General features: G+C 40.5%; 1 protein-coding gene across 4 annotated transcripts in view; it reads left to right on the plus strand.

Moving 5' to 3' along the window:
* The first annotated feature begins 2082 nt into the window (after positions 1-2082).
* PPP1R13B (protein phosphatase 1 regulatory subunit 13B) overlaps positions 2083-25749 on the plus strand; it is a 72284-nt gene continuing 48617 nt past the window's right edge. Inside the window, exon 1 of one of the 4 annotated variants that reach the window (XM_040558819.1) lies at positions 2083-2340. In XM_040558819.1, the coding sequence (XP_040414753.1) occupies positions 2332-2340 (9 nt within the window). In that variant the 5' untranslated portion in view covers positions 2083-2331. Of the gene's footprint in view, positions 2341-12346; positions 12437-13878; positions 14121-25749 lie in introns of those variants that run through there. The other 3 variants (XM_040558818.1, XM_040558816.1, XM_040558817.1) reach the window with 3 other exon arrangements.

The raw sequence follows: 25749 nt of genomic DNA on the forward strand, positions 1-25749 counted from the left end.
AGAGGAATTCTCAAGAAGATTATTCTGCAAGAAAGATGTTAATTTACCACAGTACAGGCACAGATTTCAGTCTTATGATTCGTAAAGATTGGTTAACTTTTTTTTTTTCATCATTTCTATGGGAAAGTGTAGATGGGAAGGGATGAAGCAATAGGTTTTGTGTTTGTTTGTTTGTTTTCCCCAAGGCAAGTAGAAATAGGAGTAGGAGCAGACTTGCATATAAAGTATGTACTAGACCTTTTAAAGGCATTTCCTCCTAGTCCACAGTATCCAGTCTATCTGGTTGCTGTATAGGTTGAACCTGCACCAGCCAAAAGCAACTTGTCTTAAAGGCTGACAAAGGTTTTATACCAGAGGCCATTATTCCAATGGAGACACTGCATGGAGGAGTGCCTGCCTTCCCGGTGGCAACTGTCTACACCCTGTTCTCCCAATTTTCATTGTGTCAGCACTCCTGCCAATGCAATGGGAAAGTAATACCAGGGTAGTATTTTTAGTATTTCAGCTTGCATTAACAATCAGTGAAAACAGGGAAAGGTCAGCTATGACGTATACCTGCAAAAAATTTATAAACTATAATTTAAGAATCTCCAGTTAACAAAAAAATATCCAACCTGGTTAATTAACAAGACAGTAACTTTTAAAGAACAATTGTGACAAAGTTTCATAAATCCCTTGTTGCTAAAATTAAGAATTTCACCCCAAGTACTAAGAAAAAGAGTAAATTTCTATTCTCTGTTATTCTTTTGTTCACTAAAGTTCAATATCAACTTGCTGAAGATAACTCCACCCACGTTTTTTGTTTTGTTTTAAGATAATTTAATTATGAGCCCCTTATAGCCTGTTTTATTTCAGGTCAGCTTAATTGCAGAATTAATACCATTATTCCCAGTAGATCTGAAAGTTATTTATTAGGTCAGAAGTATCATATTCTTCTAAAGCTGTGTGTGGGAGGTGGAATCATAGCTTACAAGAAACTGAGTATGATAATAGGGGTATTGTCAGCTAGTAGCACTCCAAATAATACTTGCAAAATAATTTCAAACCGATGAAGTATTATCTTGTGATGCTAATCGGATTTTCCTGTAGGACCAAGAGAAGCAGCAGCTTTGACTATCACAATGTTCAAACCAGATCCTGCAAGTACACTGACAGGGACACGTCGTGAAGTCTTAGGCACATATGCATTAAGATAATTTACACAACTATCTGTTACAGAATCTTACCGTATAGGTTAAATTTAACATACAAGCTCATGTTTGAGATTAATATGCAATTATCGTTGATATTATCTTGCTTAACCTCAGAGACCTACGCAAACAGTACCTGAGGTCCTCCCCAAAACTTCCAAAGTCAATGTTTTTTTTTCACTCCCAGCCGAGATCTGTCGCAGTGATCTACAAGCAAAGTAACAAAGGCTGGCGATCAGCCACTGACGGGAACGGTGTAGGTCGATGTGTTTTCCAGATTGGGATTTAAGACTCACAACAATATGAAATTTGTCTACATCGCATGTGCGGCAGCACTAACATATGGTGCTGTTTTGACTTCGCGTCGTGCCTGGCTCCTTCCAAGCTGTTAACTCTCATCTTGCTGCCGCAGCTCTACGGGGAGAGGCCCTGGAGAAGCGAAGGAACCAAGGCTGGCTTTTAATGAGGAGAATGGAGCATGGTGGAGCGTGACGCCAGGCTCCTTGAGGAGTGCTGTTATGTGGGGTTTTGTACCGAAATCACAGAACCACGGCATGGTTTGGGTTGGAAGGGACCTTGAGGACCACCTAGGTCCACCCCCAGCCACGGGCAGGGGCACGCTGACTGGATTGGGGCCGCCACTCACTCCCCTGGGCACACCCCCCCCCTCCATCATGGCCGCCCCCCCTCAGCCCACGCTCCCCACGCCCCCTCCGCCCCGACGCGCGCCCCCGCGCCGCTCCCCCCTCCCTTCCCCCTCCGCCGTGCCCGCGCCTCGCCGAGCCCCGCCCCCGGCGCTGCCGCCCGGGCCAATGGCGCGGCGGCGGCCGTTAACCCCTGGCGGGGCGGCGCGGCGCGGGCGGAGCAGGAAGCGGCGGCAGGAGGCAGGCGGCGGCAGGCGGGGGGCGCTAGGAGCCGGGAGCCGGCCGCTGGGAGCCGGGCGCTGCCGCCGCCTGGGCCCCTTCCTTCCGCCCGCTGCGGGCAGCGAGCAGCGCGCCGGGCACCTGTCACCGCCGCCAGGCCGAGCGAGAAGGGCGGCCTCCGGGCTGGGGAGCGGCGGCGGTGCCGGGCGAGGCCCGGTGGCGGCGGCGGCGGCGGCGGCAGCGGGGCTGGCTGGGGAACGGCGGCGACAGCGGCGGCGATGATGCCGGTGAGTGGGAAGGGGCTGAGCCCGCCCTGCCGTAGGCCCAGGGCCGCGGCACCCCCCGGGCTCCGCCCGTGCCCGGCCCCCGGCGCCCCCTCGTGTCCGCGGGGGGCTGCGGGGGGGGGCGCGGTTGTTCCTCGGTTCGGGTGATTATTATTTTTTTAACCGCTTCGAAACACCGATTTTTAAAAATTTTTTAGGGTTATTTAATATTATTTCCCGCCGGGCAGGTAGCTCCGGCTCGGCCCGGCTCCCTTCTGGGCTTCGGTCGGTGACACCGCGGCTTGCTCACGGCAGCTGCAGCCCCCCCCCGGTCCCGGGGAGCCCCGCTGCCAGCCTGGGTCTCGTGGCTGAGACCGAGACACGAACGGGTCTGGGGGTCCCTCCTGTCAGGGGGGTCCCTCCTGGGTGCCCCCCGGTCACAGGGAGTCCCTCCTGGGTGCTCTCCTGTCAGGGGGCTCCCTCCTGTCGGGGGGGTCCTTCTCAAACTCTGCCTGCTCTCAAACGTGGGTTCAGGAGGTGCTCCGAGGAAGGGCTCACGTGTTTTCGCTGATTCCACTGGAAAAGAGGGTTTTATTTACGCGTCCTCTGCAGTGCTTGCAACCCAGGCGCCGCAGCAGAATGGGTTTCGGTGGGGGTATCGGGTCCTTTGCCTCGAGGCTGAGAGGAGGAAGTGAATAGCTTAAGCTGGACGTAAAGTTTCAGGTTGGAGAGTCCAGGTAGCGATTAAAAGCAGGCATTATGGCGAGCTTGTCACCGTGCCTCAGCTGCCAGTTAGTTGCCAGGTACCAAAACACCGATACTGAGAGAGAATTCCCGTGAACTCGCTCCAGATACCAAAATCCCGAAATTCTTCCTCAGTATCGGCGAACTTGCTCCAGCTGGACGTTGGCTGGCAAAAGCAACACCGAGATGACCGTCAGCTCTCTCGGCTTCTAGCGCACCTTGGGTTGTGCTTTACATTCATCGCGTTCTTACTGAAAGCCCGGCGTGCCAATGACAGGCCAGGTCATGAGAAATGTATTTGCTTCCCATTGCTGCCTCGTGTGTGTTTCAGGTGAATGTCATAACTTCCGTAGTGCGGCGATTGGCTTTCTGTAAAAGTCCCTCTTGTGTTTGTGTTGTGTTTTTTTTTTTTTTTTTAACTACTGGATGAGTGTTTCTGCCAGTGTTGTTGCCTTCGCGCTTGTTTAAATATAGCAGTTGCTTGTGGTTATTTGAAAGTGTTATAAGATTCAGACTTGTATTATGTTTTTGAAACGTACTTCAAAGCGTTTTAATACTGGCGGCTGAGTTTTAATAAAAACAAATTACCTTGCTGCAGTGGTAGTAATGTTGTAGATTAGAGCTTACTGAATCTGAATCCTAAAATAATAAATATTTTGCCTTTCTGAAGAGCTTTTAAATGCTGTTACGGACTGTCTGTCATAAGGTAGTTGGGAATATGTGCATTTAAATGGACACTTTAACAGTGCCATTAGTCTGCCAGGTTTTTATCCCAAGTATTTTATTTCTGGACTGCAAGGAGGGGGGGGAAGATACTTACTGGTGTAATCAGCATATAACATCAAGATAATGTGAACATGTGGCTGTAGTACTGGATGATTTTTTTTTTGAGATTTCTTATTCTGAAAAGGGAAAAGCTTGTACTCTAACTTGTTATGTGATGGAATTCCTTGTATTCAAATTCATAGAAGCGTGTTTTCCTTGATCCTCTTTTTTCCATAATTAGCAAAAGTATATAGTAATAGGAGGAGGACAGACTAATAATACTACAATTATTGAATTGTAACAAGTGGGTATAGCTACAGTTTTCTGTCAACAAATTGAAATGTTTGAAAAGTATGCAACTTTTCTCATTTTTTTTTAGTGACCTGCATTTATCAGATTTGAAGTACTTTATTGAGGCCATTTCTGGATTGGTAATGTTTTTACATTCCGTACAGTCAATTTTAAGAAAGAAGTCATATCTGAAAAATAGAAAATTGAATGATCTATCTATCTATATATTTAAATTTATTTTGTTTTTCCCTTTTCCTGTGTGGTGGTGGTGGATTATTTTTTTTTCCATGTGGGAATAGAATTACTTATGAAAGGTTTCATCATCTGTGATTTCTTTTGCTGCCAGGATCTATATAAATCCATATTGCTTACTCTACTTTGTTTTTATTAAATGTAAAAACAACTTTATTGTTAGTTCTGAACACAGTTTGGCTTCCAAGGAGTAATGGGATGTGGACTGCACTTTGGTTAATTCTGTGTGAAACTGCAGCTCTTCTTGAAAGATCATCCCTGAGGCGTATTTTATATTAGACTAGACAGTACACAAGTGGATCTTGAATATTACAGTGTGCATTAATATCTTCCTAATCGCTGCACGTGTTCCTGATCTGTGAAGATAGATAACAATTGATAAAACACAAACCAAAGATGGGTATCTGCAGTGGTTCTTTTTGAATTAAGCTGTCTTCCAGGTGAATTCTAAAAAGGGTTTTTATTTATTTATTTATTTTCCCAAACGACTATACATTTATCATGTATTCAGCCTAAGACCTTTCCCAGCAAGCCCACAGTGATCATTGTTTATTCCTAATTTAAAAGCAAAATATTTTCAAATCAGTGTGCGCTGTTCTCTTGCTTAGAAAGGTCACTGCTAATATAATTCTACATTGTGTAAGTCTAAAGGAAGATGTACACTGTCATACACTTAGTATTAGGAATTTTCAGTGATGCTGAGATAAAATATATTGCAATTAATTCACAGCTGTATAATTATCAGCAGTACTGATATCATCCTTGTTTGCTGAGTAAATCTGAGCTGACTGTAGAGAATAATTTGCAAGTTTATCAGCCGTTATTAATGGAGTTATTTATTGCAACAAAGCTTAAAGGCCATTTCATCTTTTTCGGATCATGTCACAGTTTTCTTAGGATGACAGAATATGCCCTATTCTATGGTAAACGTAAGTTCGTAGCCTTCACCATGTCAACAAAAGGGATGCTTTGTAGGCTACTCTGATAATAGAACATTTAAATACACTTAATAGAGGCTTGTGGATTCCAGTGAAACATATGAGAAAATTTTGAGGCAAATGATCGCATTTATTAGTTTCTCTTCATAACTAATGTGGATCAGGTTGTCCATTACAGACTTTAGAGAAGACAGGTACTTATTTGAAAGCAAAATGCCACTCCATCAAATCAAGTTATGTTAATCTAACAAGTTCAAGTTTGATGTAAAATACAAGCCTTCTTACTATATTATAAAAAGCATTCTAGCTTATTCTTCTAATTTTTATGTTAATTTAATGTACAGGTATGTACATCATGCTAAGAGTTGCTCATACATAGAATAAAGGCTTTGTCTTTTTAAGAAGAATTTGCAGTCTAATGCTCTATGTTAAAATCAAAGCTCAGATTTTTTCTATCTTCTTAAACATTCAGGGACTTTTAGATCTTGCCAGACCCCAGCAAATTGATTTTTTTATTTTTCTTAAATTGGAAAATGTTATTTTTAGGTAATTAAAAATACCTTTGTCTCTTCCATGAGCATCTTTTTCATTAGTCTTGTATCCTGTGTCTCACTGGTTCTTAAATTTCAAGACTTTTAAGCAAATAAATACTATAAAATTTTAACACTTTACATTGTTGGGTTGGTAGGTACGTTTTTCTGGTAGTTTGGAAGTCTGCCATTAGAATCAATTAAACTTGGCAGTATGTAAGAATCTGTAATGTATTAAGGATTATATCCAATTGAATGTGTTCAGTGTTTTGAGTTTCTGAAAACAATTTTTTATGACAGGTAATAGTAGAAATATATTGCGCAATAAGGGATGTGGTCCTTCAGGGGTTGATTTGCGTGTCAAAACCCGTAACGCTGTCAAGGGGACGAAGTGTAAATTCTGTACCAAATCAAAGGACAAGCAAATAGATGAACTGCTTAATTAAAAAAAAAAAAAAGAATTGTCTCGAACCCAAATTTTCAGTCGCTTCACCTAGCTTTTAAGTCACGCTGTCCTTTTGCTTCAGTCATGCTCAGAAGCAAGTGCGTGTAATCTCGCCTGTGTTGGAGCGTGCAGGTTTATCGCGATGGTGCAGTAGGATGTTGGAGCGACTGGATTCCTTTCAAGGCTGAGGTTTCACAATACAGATGAGCTGAATTAACCATTTCCTGTGACCAGTGGAAGTGCCTGTTTCCTTCTTCCTTGCTCCTTGCTGCCCATTCCCACCATTTGCTTTGAGCACGCTGTACTGCTTGCCTTAGGAAACCGATCCAGAGCGCTAAAAATTAAATAATAATAAAAAATGCATCCAAAGAATGCTGAAGATATATATGTACGCATACGCATGTGCATAATTTGCCAGGCTAGTGCATTAAATCAGTTTATATTACGACTTTTATTGTCCGTGCCAGTACAGGAGGGAGCAAGCTGTTTGGCTGAGAGGGACGGCTGAGAAGGGGGAATCTCCCTGTTTCAGCCGAGGGTGGTTACTCAGGTTAGTCGTATGGTGGTAAAGCTGGACCCCAAGCAACACACCTTGAATTTTGTTCTCTTAATACTTGCTATATCAGTAGAACAATGAAATTAAACTGAGCAATGTTACTGCACTGCAGAGATCTTCAGAAGTAGCAGTTACGGTTTCACCAGTTTTTACTTTTTTTTGGCTTGTGAATCCAGTAATGCTTTATCTATGTTCCCTGAAACAGGAGCAAGTGAGGACTTGGGGTGAAATGTGTGGTCTTTGAAGAAGTCTGGAGAAGCAAATACAGAAGAAGTTTTGACCAAAGAAAATAAAATTAAAAAACTGTGTAATGTTCAGGTGGAGGCCACTACTTTGCTGTCCCTTTTTTCTTTCCCTTTGCAGTATTATGTTTCTCCTGGCTTCTGCACGTTATTTTCTCATCTTCTAAGATTCATAGTATAACTTAGCCTAGACCTTCACTAGTTGGAAGTACAATTAAGATTTTTTGATTTCCAATTTGTTGCTTTGCTTAGCAGCAGAGTTCTATTTATGGGTGAGGAGACTGCAGCTGTAAAAACTGATATTTTATTTAAGGAATTCCAACTTCAGCAGGTGACAAGAGTTCATGTAATCTAAACTTGTTGAAGACGGTGTGTTTCACCTCTGTATCAGTCTACTTTAAGCGTGACAAAGGATTTCAGCTTTCCCATGACTAAACTATGGCTGACAAATCGAGGCTGGGGGAAACTGAGGCTTCAGGTGTGTGTGTTACTGCAGGGGCTGCTGTGAGCCTGCCTTCCCTGCTGCCCCCTCTCGTGCATTGGTGTTTATCTGAATCGGTACTGAGCCACTTTACTTTGCTAACTCAGCAGGAAGTTGTTTGCTTTTTTTTTTTTTGTCGGGGTACTTTTCTGCCAGCTTAGCACACCGAAACCACCTCGCTGTGGGGTCAGAGAGGCACCGGGACCAGCACAAGAAAGGGCAGAAATGCGGAGGTTGCCAGAAGGGCGTAATCGCTTTTATCAGATTACACTGTCGGGATTTTCAGCCTGAAAGAACTCCAGGGTAGTGCACGAGTACGCTGAGATACGTGTAGAAGATTTTGGTATGTGGTTTGTGTCCCAGGTGGCAAATTTCCCAGCTCTCTGAAATGAAAACAAGAAAACGGTGCGGTGCCCCAGGGCTCTGCCAGGCTGATCTAGGAGGATTTTACGGATCCCAAATCCTATGGGTTGACCTCATGCACGTACGTGCAACACATTAACTAGCATTTGAATTAATCGTGTTCTGCTTCTCTCCTGGGAGTCAATTTTTGACTCTTTGAGACTGGCAAACCTCACTGCACCCCCCCCCCCCCCCCCCCCAAAAAAAAAAAAAAAAAGTATATATATATATTTGTCTAGATCTCCAAAGGTAAACAGCTGAGGATTGTTGAGAGTTAGTGTTGGATTGAAAAAAAAGCAGTGTTCAGGGCTGCATTATTAATATATGGAAAAAAGTAATGCTTGTGCTGCTCTTGGATCTTTAAGGAGAGAAACAGGGTGGTCTGAGACCAGCAAGATTACCAAGATTACCATAGCCATTAAGTGTAGCCTTACCTGCATATAAATGTTCTTTTAATTTCTCCAGAAAGCTGGGTTAAATCTTAGTTTAGAATAACAGGTGCAGTGTAAGTTGGAGATACGCTTTGAATGTGTTTGCATGAGGAAATCCTTCTCTAATCCATTTTCTTAATGCGGTTTGTCTGACGTGGTTCAAGACGGTGCTGCATCTGTTGGCATTCTTATTGCTCTTCTGAAGGTGATACTAGCAATAGAGCTCAACTTTTTTCTTATCTCAAAGCTTACTACTCTTGAGTGAAGAAAAATAAAACAGGTTTCAGAAAGTATATGGCTATCTTGTAAAATCTTAACCAATATAGGTCAAAATCTGAGTCCACCCCATCTTGCCAAAGACAGGTATTCAGATAGCTCAGACACCTCCTTTGAAAAGATACGTAAGGAGAGGGTACTTGCACGTTTCTGTGGAATATTTAGTGTTTGTAAAATTGTTCTCAGGCTGCAAGGATTTTGCAGAGAGAACAACACGTTAGCCAGAGCACATACTGTGTGCCGATGTGGTCAGCATAGAAGCTACCATCTCTGCCTATGTTACATACTTGGCTTTATTAGAAATAGTCAAGCAGGGTCCTCAGAGCTCAAGTTGTTGTGCAGATGCATTGACAGAGGGAGGTTAGATTTTCCTGCTGTGTATTTAAAAACAGCAAGTTCTTGGAAATGAAACAGTTTTGTATGATTCTGCAGGCTAATGAATGGGCTAACGAATAGGTTAATTACTATTCAGGCTCCAAACAGTTGGACTGTATGTACACTTTGGGAGATGACTGAGTTCCTGAAACAGTGTCTTATGAAAATAAACCGTGAAACTCATCTCTGTGTGCAGCTTCATCTCTGCATGCAGCTCTGAACGTCTCAGCATGCCTGATGCTTAATGTTCTGTCTTACTGCTTTATTGTCCCAAGTTATGTGAGTTTTGGAAAATCTTAGCTACAGGTCTGAATCATGATTTTCTGTTAGTGGAAAAAGATCTGTAATGGTTCACCTCCCTTACACTTCTTAATCATGTCAGCATCAATGTAGTCATTTTAAAAACCATGCTACATGGATTGGTGTCTACTAGCCTGTGTCACTGGGACATGTTTTCAGTTCTTTCTCTGACTAGCTTCTTGGAGTACTGATGCTGCGGTGTGTTTACTGCTTTGTTGTCGTTTACCAGCACTTCGGCAGGACTCCGTTTGATTATGGGGAATATGCCATAAGAATCAAGGCTTTACATTGACACAAAGCAGTTGAGTGTGTTGCTTGCGGCCTGTTCCCCCAGCCCAAATTCCTGACTGCGGCACTTTCTTTACCTTTCTTTTTCGGATGATGGATAGCAGTAGTATTTGCTTTTGTAGTGCTGATAGGAGGTGAAGTTCTGAACTAGGTTTAAATCAGTTCAAACTATAAGCTGCTCTATTGACCCCAGTGTGCTTTTGGGATCCAACCCAAATACTTATATTGAAATATTATAATTTGTGTCAACTAATGTCCTTTTGCTCATTTTTTGTTAGCGATAAAGGCTTTTGAATTTCGATTCACTTTCACACTTGACAACCTTTAGATTTCTTTGATAGCATTTTATATAGACTTTTTGTTTTTACATTATGAAACTTCAGTCAGAAAAAGCATTTTGGGGATGTATAAACTACGCTAAATCAAAGGATTTGCTATACAGTGTTTCCAGTTCGGTATTTTTGTGTATCTGGAGTTTTCCTAACATTCAACCTAACAAGCCTTTGTGATTTGGGTCTTATAGATGCTACTGCATTATCCCCATTTACTGCTGCCCCTATCCCCAGCCATCCTAGCTGATTGAGGAAAAAGGGTGTCCTGGAGCAACCCAGTACTATTCTGTTTGCTCTCCCAGAGCTCGGAAGTACTGATGGCACAAAATTATAAGTGAGCTTAATCGGGGGTGTGCAGGTACTTGCCTGTACCTTTCAGAAGCAGGAAAAAGCTTTTGATCAGCTTTATCTTGCTGTCTCACAACCTATACAAAAATTTTTCAAGGAGTGAGGTCTCAGCAGCCTCTTCCAGTGCTCAGGGCTGGGTGTATCCTGATCGTGTCTGAATTCCTTCATCATCCTTTTGTCTTCCTTTCGCCACCCTAAGGGGGGCCAGGCTTACTCAGTCATCCTCCTTCTGTCAAGTGCCGCAGTTTTCTTCTGAGGATAAGGCGTCTTCTGATATGGAAGCGGGCACAGTGGCACGGGTGTCCTTGTGCAGGTAGGTGTGTGTGCATCGGGGTGCGCAGCCTGGCTGGAACAAGTCCCCTGGCATGCTGGGGGCTAGGAATGTCCCCCTGCTTCTGGCATCATCTGGAGGGCAGCAAGGAGAGAAAATCTTCCCCTCCCCCAAGAAAAGCACGCTAGGTACGACTTCTTCGGAAGAACATTTTTTGAATGTGTGTATTTAAATGTACATATTCGACATATTTAAATGAAATTCTTTTATGGCTTTGATTTTCTCTAAGCTTTGGGGAAAAAGGAAATGCTCACTACATTGCATCCTCCGCATAGGTGGGTGAGCTCACAGTTGTTATAGTGTAATAGAACATGAAGTTTTTACCTCAGTAAAATAGATTTAGGAAATAAGTAAACTAAACTGTTAGTTTGCTTAAGTGGAAGTGATAAGGAAATCTAGGTACCTGTCTCATTAAGTATTACTAATTTAAAACTAACTTAGAAAAAAAAGATCATAAATGTGTGAGTTTTTGTTTTTTTCCTTTCTTTCCCGAGTATGATCTGTGGATTTTTGATTGATCACACTGCAGAAACTGAGAGAGACTGTATATAAAGCAAACAAGCTGATTTTCTTCTTGTACGTGCAAATTCTCATAAGTTAATTTTCATCTGGAAGTTTTAAGGTGCCTATTTAGTTGAAATTTCCGCTAGCGTGGACAAGCTTGGCTTAGAGGCCCTCTGTGCAATCACGCAGGTTTGTAGTTAAGCATGTTTGAAATCAACAAATTGCTCCTGCTATACAAGCTTTATTGTAAATGCCTAACACGTGCAAAGACCTGAAAATAGTGAAAGGGAGATTGGGTGGCAAAGTGGAATCAAAGTTACTGAAACAAGTAAGGCTTAAATGTAATGATACTATAAATATGGTGTTGGGGTTTAATTCTTCTGAATTCTTGCTCAAGTTCTTTATACTTGTCTGTTGTTTCCTTGTATTGGCTGTTCACATTTACCAATTTTAATCTATAGATTTATATCAAGTAATTTTCTGTTCTGCATTTGATATAAAACTGCGTTTTATGGAATTACACTTCCAGTTCTATTTTATATTCTTTTTCCTACATCATTCCATGTGTTTTTCAGGGGTCATTAATGTCTTTACGATAAAGTGCTTTAGTAGGATCATAGACTGCATTTTACTTTCCCGCTGAGTGATTTATGTCGTCTGCAGTTGTATAGCATTGCTGAATATGAGCTTTGTTGCACGGGGCAAGTCTTCTTGGACCTTGTGTAGTCGCTGCATTTAATATAAGAATTTATACCTATGAAAAATTTCATGCACCTCATCTTCATTTACAGCATTCAAAACCTCTTTACGTGTTGTGGGGAGGAGGAATCCCCGTATTTCTTTAACTTAGAATTTTGAGGCTGATAATACATTACGCAACCAGAGGATGTAGCTGTGGTATCCTTATCTTCCTCTCCTTCTCCCTCCTAGATTTATAATTTCCTTCCTAGAAGTAACAGTTACAAATCAGTCAGCCATATAACTGTACTGGATCAGATTTAGAGACAATATACTTACGGACCATATGAGAAAAAGTAAGGGGCTACACTGTGCTTGTATGGCTTTTATTATTTATCTGATTTAACAAAGTACGTACAGATGTTTTCAATTACTTCCGAAGGGAGGATGACAGGATAAAAGGAGGAAGTCCAGTGACATGTCTTTTTTTTTTAAGTTCATATGCTTCTTTTAAAAGATCCTGATCATCCAAAGGGATGGTGGGCTTTAGATTTAGACCCTGCCATATTACCTCCCAAACGCACGTGTATGTTAAGCCTTCCTATTTGCAAGTAAGGTTTTTATAAACTTTGCTTTTTTGTTCAGAAGCATTCAGCTAGTAGCAACAGTTGGAAGATGGGCACAACGTGTGTTAATATAGGCCCAGCTTTGCCTCTCAAATATTTATTCGTGTGATACAGTTTGTTTTTCTGGCAGATAAAGATACGATCTGTTTTTGGAGAACAACCAGCTTAGATTTTTTTCCATCCTTTCCGAAGCAAAACAACCCTTTCCTTTTAAGAAACATTCTCCCGTTCCAAATTTATTTAACATGTCCTCAGTTCCTAAGAGGTTAATTTTTTTTAAGTTGCTGCATTTTAGAAATCTGAAATGATTCTACTGATTATATTCCCAGTAAACCTATCAACGGTACTTGTTTGCTAAGGAGGAAGGAAGACTGCATGGGATCAGAGTGTTTGCATTTCTGACAAAATGCATTAAGGGAGGACAATGCTATTTCTGAATGCTGAAGCAGGCTAAATATGGAACCTTACCAGTTTTTTCTTCCTTCTGCTGCTGCTCGTGGGGAAGGGTAATGTAGCAGTTCTGTGGATCACAAATTAAACTGAGAACCTACTACTCTTCCCTCCTGCAGTTCACGCATAAGGTGCTACACAGAAAATGTAGTTTATAATCTGCTCTAAGAGAGATGGGTTGTTTAAGTTCTGTTGTTTTTTCATAGTGTGGGTTTCTTTGTGTGTTTTTGTTCCCCCTCATGCTGGGTCACTTGCTCCCTCTTTCTCTGTATTTTCTCTGTTAAGGCAATGGATCAGGCAGAAGAACACGCTTTGCTCCTGCAGTGGTAGAGTGAGAGCTAAATGCACTGTTGGTGCCATCTCTGTCTGTGCCTCACTCTGGATCCTGGGTAGTGTTGACAGGAATGATGATAAACATTCCCTGTCCCTTGACATGAAGAGGCAATCAGAAACATAGTTTACCATTTTATATTCTCTGCTGCTTGAATTACATCCAGCAAGAAGAAAGACTCTGCCAAGAATGGAGTAGTGCTTGAACTATAGTATTTTTAGACATAAATACACGGTGGATTTTGTTGTTGTTTTGTCTTTAAGCTGGTTGGTGGTCTTTAAAAGTTTCACTGATTTCAGGAAAAGTATCATGGAAATGTCTTTGATGGGCGTTAGCATCATTTGCTCTTTGAACTTGCGCTTGTATCTTTGCCCCCTTCAATGGAAAAAAATCCCTTCTGTCTCTCCTGAGACAGACAGACAGCCTTATATGTAAATTTACTTCGGATGAATACTTAATGTTTTTCATTATTATAACATCAAACAAAGATGACTATTGCACAATGAGAGGACAGCAGAGCTCCCCTACTGCAACCTTGCCTAATTAGGCGAAACTTGATCTAGCCTATCTTGTTCCTGTCACAACTGTGGCCTGTCTTGTTTCCTTAGAACATCTTATCACTGCTCGTCACCGCTGCTTGAATTCATATGCCAGTAGACCAAAAATACTCCATTTAAGTGGGTTTTCACTGTAGTTGTTGCACAGAAACTGCTCTAGGTTTTAGCTCTGCACTGTTATATTTCTATTCACTACTATTTACACATGAAGAATATTTTAAGGATGGTTCTTCACAATATTATTAAAACATCAAAAGAGAAACCTTGGCTATCAGAAAAGACTGGACTTAACTCTAAAAACTGGACAAAGGACAGAGTTATAAAAAAGAAGGTAGGCTTACTTTGCTTTTTGTTTATTTACTGTAAAATTATACGTTTTGTGGTTTTTGTCTTGTAAAACTTAATGGTGATTTCTTATAATGGCTTAGAGATGTGGGATTTTTCCTTGAAGATCAGAGACTATTGCCTTATATGGGTCTCTTTTGTATATGAAATATCTGAAACTTTAAATTTTACCTTGTGTAAGGTCAGTTAGGTGGGTTTTTTTGGGGGGTGGGGGGGAGAAGGGTGGATATTGTGTGTGTGTCTTTTTTTTTGATTCAGAGTGGACATGTGAGAGCAAAATAGAAAGAATGACTTTTAATTTTTAAATCTTCCATTTAAAAACTGAAGAAATGGACTGGAAAGAGTAATTTTCTATTATGTGCAATTTCCACTCTGATGGAAGGAAAACTCTGCAAACTGCATGTTGAATCCCAGAGGATATATTCTCTTTTCACTTCTCACATTTTTACCAAGCCAGATCTCAGATTTAATGGCTGGTATTCCCTGGAAGCAGTATGTTAAACAATCAGTATTTTGTTAATTCTTTCCACTCCCTGGGAGAAATCTGGCTGTCCCTTCTTATTCTGATCTATTGAAGATTAAAGGAAAGAGGAGCACTGATTCCGGTTGCAACTTTACATATGGGTGTGGGTCTGGAGACTTCAAAAAAGTTGTTCTTTGTTTGTAAAATGGAAAAGTAGTGCTCAGTGCCACAAATAGTCTTTATTAATTGACCAAAGACATGTCTTCAGTAAAGATCCTATTTTAGTTGGTCGGTTTTTATGTGGTATGGATTTCTCTTTTGAAAACTCATAAATGAAAAGGCACAAATCTGTGCGTGTCTTATAATTTTTTGATGAGATTATTTTCTATGCAGTAGTTTGGTCAGGCTTTTCTGGAATTCAGCGGGGTTTGGATGACTTTGCAGTAGCTGTTGACAAGGTCGAACACAAGACTGTAGAAACATCAGCACCTCCCTTTCCTTAGCCTTGGCCAAAATGTTTTTAATAATTTGAGAACACTCAGTTCTTGATACAAGTTCTGTGGGACACTTCTGTTGCATGCAGACTTCGAAGGCTCAGCTGTTCTTTCAGGAAAATTAACCCCAAACCTCATGGTTAACTCAGTTCTTCTTCAGCTTTGCCTTGTGTTGTCATGATGAGTTGTCTTTCAACGTATATTATAGTATTTTATAGTATTGCTAATTCCCACATGCAAAAACCTTAAATAAGACTTTTCCACATATCTCCCACCCAGAAAAACTAAAATACTTTTTTTTGGCTTTTTAATCTGACATATGGTTCCTGAGTCTTTGAGGGGGAGGCCATGTTTTGTAGGGTTTGGTGTGTTTGTTTGCTTTTAACTTTTCTGTTTGAATACAGTTTCTCTTTTTTATTCCTGAATGGAAAGATGAGATTCATATTTAATAAAATGATGTCTGAAGCTGAGTCATCTTGAATTAATTTGGTTTTGCTTTTAATTTGTTGGCAGTTCACCTGAGTTCACTGCAAATTTTAAAGGAACTACAGTTGTATTGTTCTTCAGCATCAATTCTTCTTTTTTGGAAAGTAAAATATTTAATAGTATTTTTAAACATATTATTCATATCTCATCAGCTGGTGAACTGTTGTTTCAAGCTTGTCATACATTTATTTTATGATGTACTGATCACCTTGACAGATACGGAAGATTTAGAGCTGTGAATGTGAGCCCTGAATTGTGTTAGATGATGAGAGGTGGTTGTAGTGTCACAGCGATTCCTCCCTTCTTTTCCCCCAGGAGCTTTGGGGCCACACCTCGTCCTGTACCGGAGTTCCCCACTTAACTCTGAACCATTCAGTTTAGAGGATGCTGGGTTGGAGATGTGACAAATAGTGGAAATCACGTTTGTATTTTATCAAACTATTTATATCTGAGCTTAAGGAGAAATGGAGTTCAGGAAAGAGGACTGTACCAATGTAGCTACTGTTTTGATCTCGAGTCTTGCTGTTGCCTGAACTTGGAATCATAGAATCACAGAATATCCCAAGTTGGAAGGGACCCACAAGGATCATAGAGTCCAACTCCTAGGTCCCCAGAGGACCACCCAAAAGTCAGACCACGTGTCTGAGAGCGGTGTCCAAACGCTGCTTGAACTCCGTCAGGCTCAGTGCCATGACCACTTCCCTGGGGAGCCTGGCCCAGTGCCCGACCACCCTCTGGGTGCAGAACCTTTCCCTAACCCCCAGCCTGACCCTCCCCTGTCCCAGCTCCATGCCGTTCCCTCGGGTCCTGTCGCTGTCCCCAGAGAGCAGAGCTCAGCGCCTGCCCCTCCGCTCCCCTCGTGAGGGAGCTGCAGGCCGCCATGAGGCCTCCCCTCGGCCTGCTCTGCTCGGGGCTGAACAAACCGAGGGACCTCAGCTGCTCCTCGTACACCCTCCCCTCCAGACCCTTCACCATCTCTGTAGCCCCCCTTTGGGCACTCTCTAATAGTTTTGTGTCTTATTTTATATTTTGTGGTGCCCCAGACTGCCCACAGTGCTGGAGGTGAGGCCGCACCGGCTCAGAGCAGGGCAGTGCCGTGCCTGATGCACCCCAGGGTGCAGTTGGCCCTCTTCTGCTGTGTGTTTTGTGCATTTTCAGTACAATCCATTGTTTAAGGAATTCTCATTAACTAAATATGTTAACAAATGTTATTGTATTTAGATACAGCAAGCGTTTGCTAGTTTCTTAAATAAATCAGCAATTTTGTTTACTTTATTTAACAATCAGCACAAAATTGATGTGCTTGCTAATATTTATTTTTTTCCCTGCAGGTGCAATAGATGAATTTCGCTGAAATTAGGCAGGCGGTAACAGATGAGGGTTTGTCATCCTAAGATTTACAGACAAAATGTATTCTAAAATGTAAAAAGTCTGAGTACCCTTAATGAGGCCAGCAAGTGCCATAGAAAAACTCCGCGTCTTTCTCAGAACTGTTTGATTTGAAGATCAGTCTTCTGTTTGTGGTTAGTAGTTGGCAAAGACTCCTATAGTAAATCAGAGAATACCAGTTTGCAAGGTGAGAATATTTATTTTTCTTTTTTGAATTGTGAATGCTAGTCTTTCAAGAAGTTTCCAACTTCCACTTTTAATAGTGGTTGTGTATATCATGAAAGATGGTATGTGGCCTACAGTATTTTAAATAGTGGAGCAAAATGAAATTTTTATGGAAAAATAAAGAAATCTTTGCATTTGAGCTGTACGTTGCCTCAGAAAGAAATGTGCTCAGCAAGAAGGTGTTGGTGTATCTAGATGTATCCCCGTGTTCCGAAGCCTCTTACGCGGTAACTAGTGTCTTGGCAGTCCTTCGGTGGAATTATTTGCATCAAGGAGCAACAACAAGATCTCTTGCTGTTCCTCCAGATGTAGCAATTTAGGAATCAAGCCAAGAGATAATGATGTAGGGATGTTGAACTCATTCTGTTGCAAGTGCCAAATTACATTTTCCACTAGAAAACATCACAAGAGGCATGTTTTATAGATTTCTCTAACTTCAGGCTGTGTTTCTTTAGCTCATGACGTTAAATATTGCACTTGGACAGATTTCTTTTAAATTAACAGATTTATTTGTAGTGAAACCTCTTATATTTTTATTTTTTAACTTAGCCCTTTTCAGCTGTACCCATTTTCCCTTCTGTAGCCACATGTTTATTGCCCGTCTTTTACCTCAATTTATCAGAGTCCCAGCTGCTGCTTGCTTTCGAAGGAACCATCGGAATCTAAAGGAAGGCATTCCAGTGTTGTGACAAGCAACAAGCAGCCTCTATAAAGATGATGCCTGGATGTGGGTTAGCACTATGGCTTCTAATACAACAAAGTATAGGATTGTAATGTCTAAATGATCATTTCTATCTTAAGCAGATGCTAGAGACTTAGTATTTGTTTGGTGAGTTGTGTGGGGTTTTTTTGTTTGTTTCTTTTGGCCCCATTCATGTCTTGCTCTTCACAGCCTGTAGAACACCACTCGAGTCTGTGGGTTGCTTGTGTTGTTTATACAAGCATCTAGTACTTTTAGTTGCTATTGTTTCATTAAGCTTTGTTTTCCTGGAGCACTGGAAGCCTTCCAGTCAGCTACTACTATACCTTTCATTAATAATCTGCAGACCTGCCTTGTGTAGCTGAATATATTTAAATGCCTGATGATAGTGCTCTTTCCTCTAGCAAAACTGCTGGCTTATTTCTCTGCCATACCAAAAGTCTATGTCTGAAAGAGTAAGAGACTTCACATTCTCTATCTACAACTGGTGCTGTAGCTTTTTCTGTGTCAGTAACCAAGAACAATAAAGTGTCCTAAGTATCCCTTCAGCAAATAAAGAGCAAGTAGGTATAGGTTTTTGAAATAGTCTGAATCCTGCTGAACACCTGCTGTTAGACATGAAAGCTTATTTACTGAAGAAGACAAAGGCAACAGTCGTGAAGTTCTTGAGAGGAAACATCTGTGGGGTTTTTGTTTAATTTTTTTGGTTTTATCCTCTCTGTTAAGCTATTGCATATGTGCAGGCATTACAAAATTGAAGGAAGATCTTATTTTAAGATTTCTTTTAATGTTATACTTCCGCATTTCTGTAAGAGGAATTAAATATTTTTTTAAGTAATTTCTCTACCAAGAGAAGGAATTTTATACCCCATCATGAAGTTTCTTGGTACAAGTATTGACTGACAAAACTTTTTTCTTCTGGTTATGTTTTCTGTAACCAAGTTGTCTTGCGCAGAGTCCTGTGAAGGTGGATGTCAAGGTAGGTGTTTCAGTGACTGCAAAGCAGCAAGTTAGTGATGCAACTATTTTATGAGTCTGTGCAAAAAAAAAAAAAAAAGCTTTTGTGAGATAAGTATAGTTAAAATACATTTAAGCAATGTTATTTTTTCAGATTTGATCAAAATTGAAAATGCAATCCAAGAAAAATACTAGGCTTTTATTTTTGAGTAACCTTACAAATACCTATGTTTATCAATAGTGAAATTCATGGTTCATTAGTAGCTCATGGCAGAATGGCCTAGCATTTTTAGTGTCACAGACCAGCTACTAATTTTGGGAAATCTTTTGCGGGTCATATGGATGCAGTTGGCTTCAAATTTGAAAGTGTAGTAGGAAATATTGTATTGGTTTCACAAGTCTGCAGAAAACTTACTCATTTTTGTATTCTTAGCAAACTGAAGACTCTACTCCATGCAGAACACTACCTTTCTGCATTTTACCAATAATGTCTGTAGGCATGACTGAGCTTTAAACTTTGGCCTAAACTCAAGTTTTGTACAGCCTTGATGGAAGAAAATGCGTTCAGAAATATAGAAATTGTACTGATATTTCTTACCCCATACATGGGAAAGGGGAAAAGATCTTAAAAGAAAGAAATCTCCCATTGAAAAGCAATAAGAAATTTGCTTTCTGTCTTGATGATCTTATATGAAATGTCATGAACATACTGCAAGAAAACTTTCAAGAAATCTACTTTCAAAAGGTATAATTTCATTCTGGCAGTAAACAATGATTGGGACAAACCATGCCGGTGAATAACTCGCTAGTTCTAAAGATTTTTTTAATATATGGAAGTGAGATGGTTAAATCTTACTACTTCTTTTCAGGGGTTTACATATAAGAACACCAAACTTATTTGGGATTTGTTCTAAAATCTCACGGTATAAAGAAATACTTACAACTTGAGTCAAGAACACATCTTTAGATGGTTTTAATTAAAACAGTTTTTTGTTTATAATTTCATAGTCTTGTTTCATTCAAAATATAATTGCTTAAAGCTTCACCTAATAAAGTCTACAATCTTAAAAAGGAGAACGTTCATATTGCAAAGGAAATAAAATTCTGCTTTGGTGCTGGAGATGTGCAACTAGAATTTTTACAGCTTTAGCTGGTGCAAGATTTATGTAGTGGCATGAATTTTATGCAAGCTGACTTGCACAGGATGATTTAATTTGAGACTTTTTCTGAGCATTCTTTGTGCAGGGTTGGGAATACTGGCATGTCTTATCACCAAAGGGTTGTTTTTTCACCTTTTCACAATCTTTCTTGCGTCACATGAGCTGATTTTTCTAGTAAATGAAAATGTCAGTCTTAATCAAAGTTTGTTTGAATGATGGGGCTTTGGCATTTCAGTAAGATATGCTTTTGGATGTTTCAGTTAAAACTGTATTCTAGTTGCACCTTAAATATAGATAAATATAGCGAATGCCTGGGCTCCCAGGCCAGCAGAATCAAGGTTGGGAGGCTATCAAAATGTGTTGGGAGATACTGAGGTCTCTGCTGTGCAAAAGAAGTCTTTTTTTCTTTGCTGACTATTCTCAGCGTGGAGTTGTGGCAGCCATGGACTTAACCATGACTTTTTCTGAAATGGCAAAGCACAAGCTCATGAATGGATTTTGTTTTTGAACGCTTCATTAAGGGGGAGATGCCTGGTGAGAAGGTAACATATTCCAATTCCCACGAAACAAAGGGAATAAAGCAGGCATTGCTGCCAGAATTATTCTGTACTTTCAGTCCATTGTGTGTCAGTGTTTTAATAATATACATTTTGTATTTTGGAAGCATCTAATCACTTTTCTGCTGGAAGAGGTGGAGGTTATTGGTTTTGTTTTTTTAAATGTTTACACAATGAAGTTTCTAGGTTAATTTAAGGAAAAAAAAGCAAATGAAAAATCTGATAAGACTCAGCAGCTGCTAGTGAGTGTAGCCATATTAAATTATTAGGTATCCAGTGTATTCTTAACTCACAATCAGATAATTCTAAAGATGGCAGAAGTTCTTAACAAAAAAGATCTATTGTCCACTGTAGCTTTAATACCAGGAAAAGGAAAGCAGTGGATAGAAAAACAGTGGGGGAAAAAAAAGTGTTTTTCATGTTCTCAGGATGTTTTTTCTTCTTAACCCTTTCTATGGTGTTTGATCTTCATTTTAATCTTTCATAGATTGACTTTTCTAAGTGACTTTGTAGTTGTGGATATAAAGTAAGTTACCTTTGAGAACTGGAACGGTCTTCTGATCCCATTTTTGTCAGGAACCCTGTATCTGGGTGGAAGCGTGGGTTTTAGTTAAAAAGCAGTCGTACGTAAAGCAAAAATCGGTTGAATTCATCTTCATCCCTAGAACTTACTGGTTCTCTTTTTTTAGTTGAATATTACGAATATTATTAGTGGAAATCAACTCTAACATGTTTTAAATCCTAATATTTCAGCATGTCCTGAAATATTACTTTGCTGGTTGCTTTCTGAAAGCTTAAATAATTCAATTTTCTTAGAGTTAAGGTATCAGGAGATGTGTGCTTATATTGGATTGCGTTAGCCTGAAACGCCAGCGTTTATTGTGTTATCTGAGTTAGTAAATTAACTTGGGTATAAGGCAATGGAGAGATTTTATGTACAGTTTATTTCTACTCAAGCACCAGTGTTTCATGTCTTGGTAGCATACGGTAATCTTTGAGTAAGATGTATTTGTTGTTTCCATGAAAATTGTTGTTAAAGAGGATCTAGTTAAAAACATACCTGTTCTTCTGAATTTGAGATACTAGCTGAAGATCAAAAGCATTGTATTATTTTAGTAAGATTGCAGAAAAATGGTGAGGAAAAAGACTTCATTCAGAAGTTGGAGTTCTTAACTTTCTAGGCAATTTTGCAACTAAGAACGTGCATCAGCTGCTGTCTTCTGTTCTTCTGTTTTTGTGCAGTTCTTGTAGTTTTATTGTACTAGGGGAGTGCAACTGGTGCTGCAAAACAGGATAGCCTGAAGAAGCTCATAGAGAACAAGGGATGTTGGACTCTCACTTGTGGCCCTGTGGGACCTTTGCTGTGGTAGATGAGTTAGAAGAGAAGAAAGCATAAAAACACCTGTTCACTGTATGGAGAGTAGAAAGAAGCTGGTGTAAAGGACTGATTTGGCATCAGTTTCTTGATACTGAGTGAAAAACAATAGGGAGGAAGACTCCATGTCGCAATTGGGAAGTGAAGACCAAAAAATTAATGCAGAAAGATGACATGGTCAAAGCCATAGCCTTGAAAAATCATTTTTATTCATTGTTACTTTTCTTTATAAAAAAAAAAAAGGCATACCAGTGGAAAGTTGAAAAACCAATAGGCACGTTTCCAAGCTCTGAGAGTATTAGCTGGACTGATTGATAGGAGAGACTGGCTATGCCTTACGTATTGTACAGAAGCACTGTGGCTGGATTAGGGACACAAGACTGAGAAAATAATTGGTGAAAGATGCCTGTATTACAGCTCATAATGATAGGTATCCTCGTGTTACCATGAATATGAAATCCAGGGAGTCATTGGAAATAACTGGGTAAGGGCTGTGTGACGGCCGTGTGGAACTTGAATTGGTAGCCAGGCATTCACGAGAGATAATAGGAGATGGTCAGGGTTTCAGATTCATCAGTAAGAGATCAGGTCTGGACAGATAAAACTGTGTCATAGCTCTGGAAGGTGCCTGTTGAAATTTGTGGGTGACATTATCCAGCTTTGGAAAGAGAGGAGATAATAAATGAGGATAAGGATCTTGAGGATTTATCCCTCCCTCCTATTTCCATGAGAAACGGCGGGGATGATTACGTGTGCCCTTCAAATAACCCAGGAAGTATGATGGGAGAGGAGAACTGGGATGGGAACAGGGAAGCAGAGACAACAGCCTAAGAGAAACATGTGCACCAACCTGACTCCATTGAGTAGAGAAGATCTTGGGAGGATTTTGAGGCTGTCCTAGCAGGAGCTTTCCAGTAAGCTGAGAAATGAGTGAAATAACAGAGCAGTTGGGTTGTGAGGTTGATACAGCTTATCTGGCGTGGAAAAGACCTGAACTGTGAAGGACTGTAATAGAGGTTGGTGGAGAAGAAAGAGTAGGAAGAGATGGGAATTGATGAAAGCTGGAATAAAGCCATTGGTTTGGAAGGTTCGGAACCAGGGGTTGCAGAGGACAGTAGCAGACAGATAACATCTGTGTATTGAGGAAAGGGTAGGATTTGGAGCTTGGTATTGCTGTGGAAACCAAGTATGATTTAGAAGCAGTGGGGTTACGTTTCACGAGTCCTGGGCAGATCTTACTGTGTGCCATTGCGGCCGTACTTCCAAGATTTTTGATGACTGAATTGAAATGTTGCTATGGTTATGATCTCACTTTTAAGAACCTAGTTTTTTTGCAATTGTTCATGTTTGGAATCCATTTAAAGTGAGAAGGATTTACCATTTCCCCTGTATCCTAATCTTGGGCTAAGAACACTTTTTCATACCGCTAATTTCCTTCAGTGGGTGTACTGTGTATTTCATGTATATGCCTCGCTCGTATTCTTCAGCAGGAAATTTCCGGGCTCCATCAATGCTTCTTTGTATTTTATCACTATGAATTACCTCCGATTATTATTCTGCCTTCACCATAAATAGGGATAGCTACGACACTGACTCGAAAATCTAATTAATACTGCAGTATGTTAATAATTTTCAATATTTTGAGTTTTCCTTTGTATGCTTCAGGCCATCTGTTTCACAGTACAATGTTTCAGTTCCCACGGTGTTACTCCAACCACCTGTTAAAAATAAATATAAATCCTTACTTAAACAAGCTTGGGGAGTAGTATGATGGCTGCAGCACCTTGCTGCCTCGTTACAGGGACACCTTTCCCTGGGCTGTCGCCCAGCTGGCGAGGTGAGTGACAGCATGCTTTGGAGAAGGCAGTGCTGGGGCAGGCTGAGAGCTGAGGGAGCTGAAAATGTTGCGTTGGAGGTACAGCAGACTTGGGCCTGGTCTTGCAGAGGGGGGATCGTGTGTTTATATTGTGGTTGAGGTTTGAATTTATGGAGAATCAACTGAGTTGTATGGGATAACTTGCACCTCCAAGGCCTTTCTTCTTTTTCAGCCAGTCTGCAGATGTAGGCAGATAATCTTGAATACACGAAACAACTTTTCCGGGGCACTATTATCTTTGCAGCAATACAAAAATCGAAACTTGGAAGCCATGTGAAGCCACGTGATGTTAAGCCGTTCTGTTTAGTCTTTCACAACAAGGGAACAGGTCTTTGGGACAGACCATGAAGAAGCATGTATCTCCTCTTGATTCGGGGAATGCCAGTGTCCCTGGGCATTCTCATAAAAACTTGCTTTTCATTTTGAAATTACTATCAAGTATTTTGGGGAAACCATTTCAGAATTCTGGCATTAATAATTGACATACTGGTGGTGTTTAAATTAAACAGCTATTGCTTTTTTATTTAGGTATTCCTGAATATAACTGCAGAGGAAAAAGGGAAAAAAGTGTTTATCCTAGGAGAAGAACTAGTTAGTTTAAACAGTGGCAAGGAAAGTTTTGACTAGACTTTAAGGAACTTTTCCTTACGGCAGGAATCCTGGATTTCTGGGCTGGATGGTTCAGGGAAGTTGTGGAGTTTCCGCCATGAAAGGCTTTTCAGAACAGGTTGAACAAGCATCAGAATAATGGAGGTATAGGTGATCCTGCCCGAGGCCAAGAGACTGGCTCGGATGACCTCTTAAGGTTGCTTCTAAGCCTAGTGTTTTATGTTCGTATACGACTCTTCCCCTCTTAAATATGAGGTCAGATTCCACTACTAGAATCTCTATTAGATGTTTATTGTGTAAAAGATTCCACAGCCACTGACGATTGACTGTGCTTGGATCTTTTTTCATATGTGGAGAAATAACGATTTGAGCTGTAAACAGTAGGTGGTTTCCAGACATCTGTATTGTTAACTGTGGTTGTATCCTAGCTCTACAATAGCTCCCTTTAGAGATACTGTTGGAGAAACTCGGGGGTGAGTTCTGGTACATTTACAGCCCTGGATGACTGCTCCCTGCATTGAAATGCAGTTACTCTGAGAACTTCAGGATATGGCGTACAAGCTTGACAGGTTGAGGGAGAGTAGAAAGATGGGCTAAAACAGCCTGGAGGTCTGCCGAGGAGACTGAGGGCTGGGAACCTGGGCTTTCTTGGGACTGGTCCTGTGCTTACGTCTAAAGTTGACAGTGCTGGGATGGAGTGCTCTTGCTCAGTATCTAGCTGTTATTAGTGCACATCTCCAGTTGGGTGCATGTAATATGTCCCGGAAATGAGTACTGTTCTGAATGTGAGGTGTGTTGTTTTTTTTTTTTTAAGATCTGCCAATGCAAATTGAAGCACAACTCTGGTTAAGTGGCAAGTGGTTATTTAATGAAGAGCTGTTAAATAATTAGGTTTTATCATTGTGGTTCAATATGCGATATTAAATCTTATTTACAGAGAAAGTTCTTTCAGATCCTCCTGGAAGACAAAATTAATAATTTTGCCACATTCATTAGGGACATCTATTATGGTAGCTATGTCTTAAACATCACATTATCTCTGCTCCATCCCCCTAAGTTTACAGAATGTTGTCATGACTAGCATACTGATGGTAAATTGAGGTGCCGGAGAGTGAGGGAATGATAAAATAGTTAAAAGTATCTGATTAATTTTGAGCAGAAACTGAAGGCTAAGTATCTTTCTGAGAATTTAGTGTTACATAGAAATATTTGCTTCTGAATACAACCTTCACTGGTCCTCAAACCAGTCTCACTCAGGAATAAAATGAATCTTTTTAGTATTATTGTATTGGGACTTTGCTGTTTGTTTTGTTTCTGTTTCCTT

Source organism: Cygnus olor, chromosome 5 (assembly GCF_009769625.2).
Source record: "Cygnus olor isolate bCygOlo1 chromosome 5, bCygOlo1.pri.v2, whole genome shotgun sequence".
Classification (NCBI taxonomy): domain Eukaryota; kingdom Metazoa; phylum Chordata; class Aves; order Anseriformes; family Anatidae; genus Cygnus; species Cygnus olor.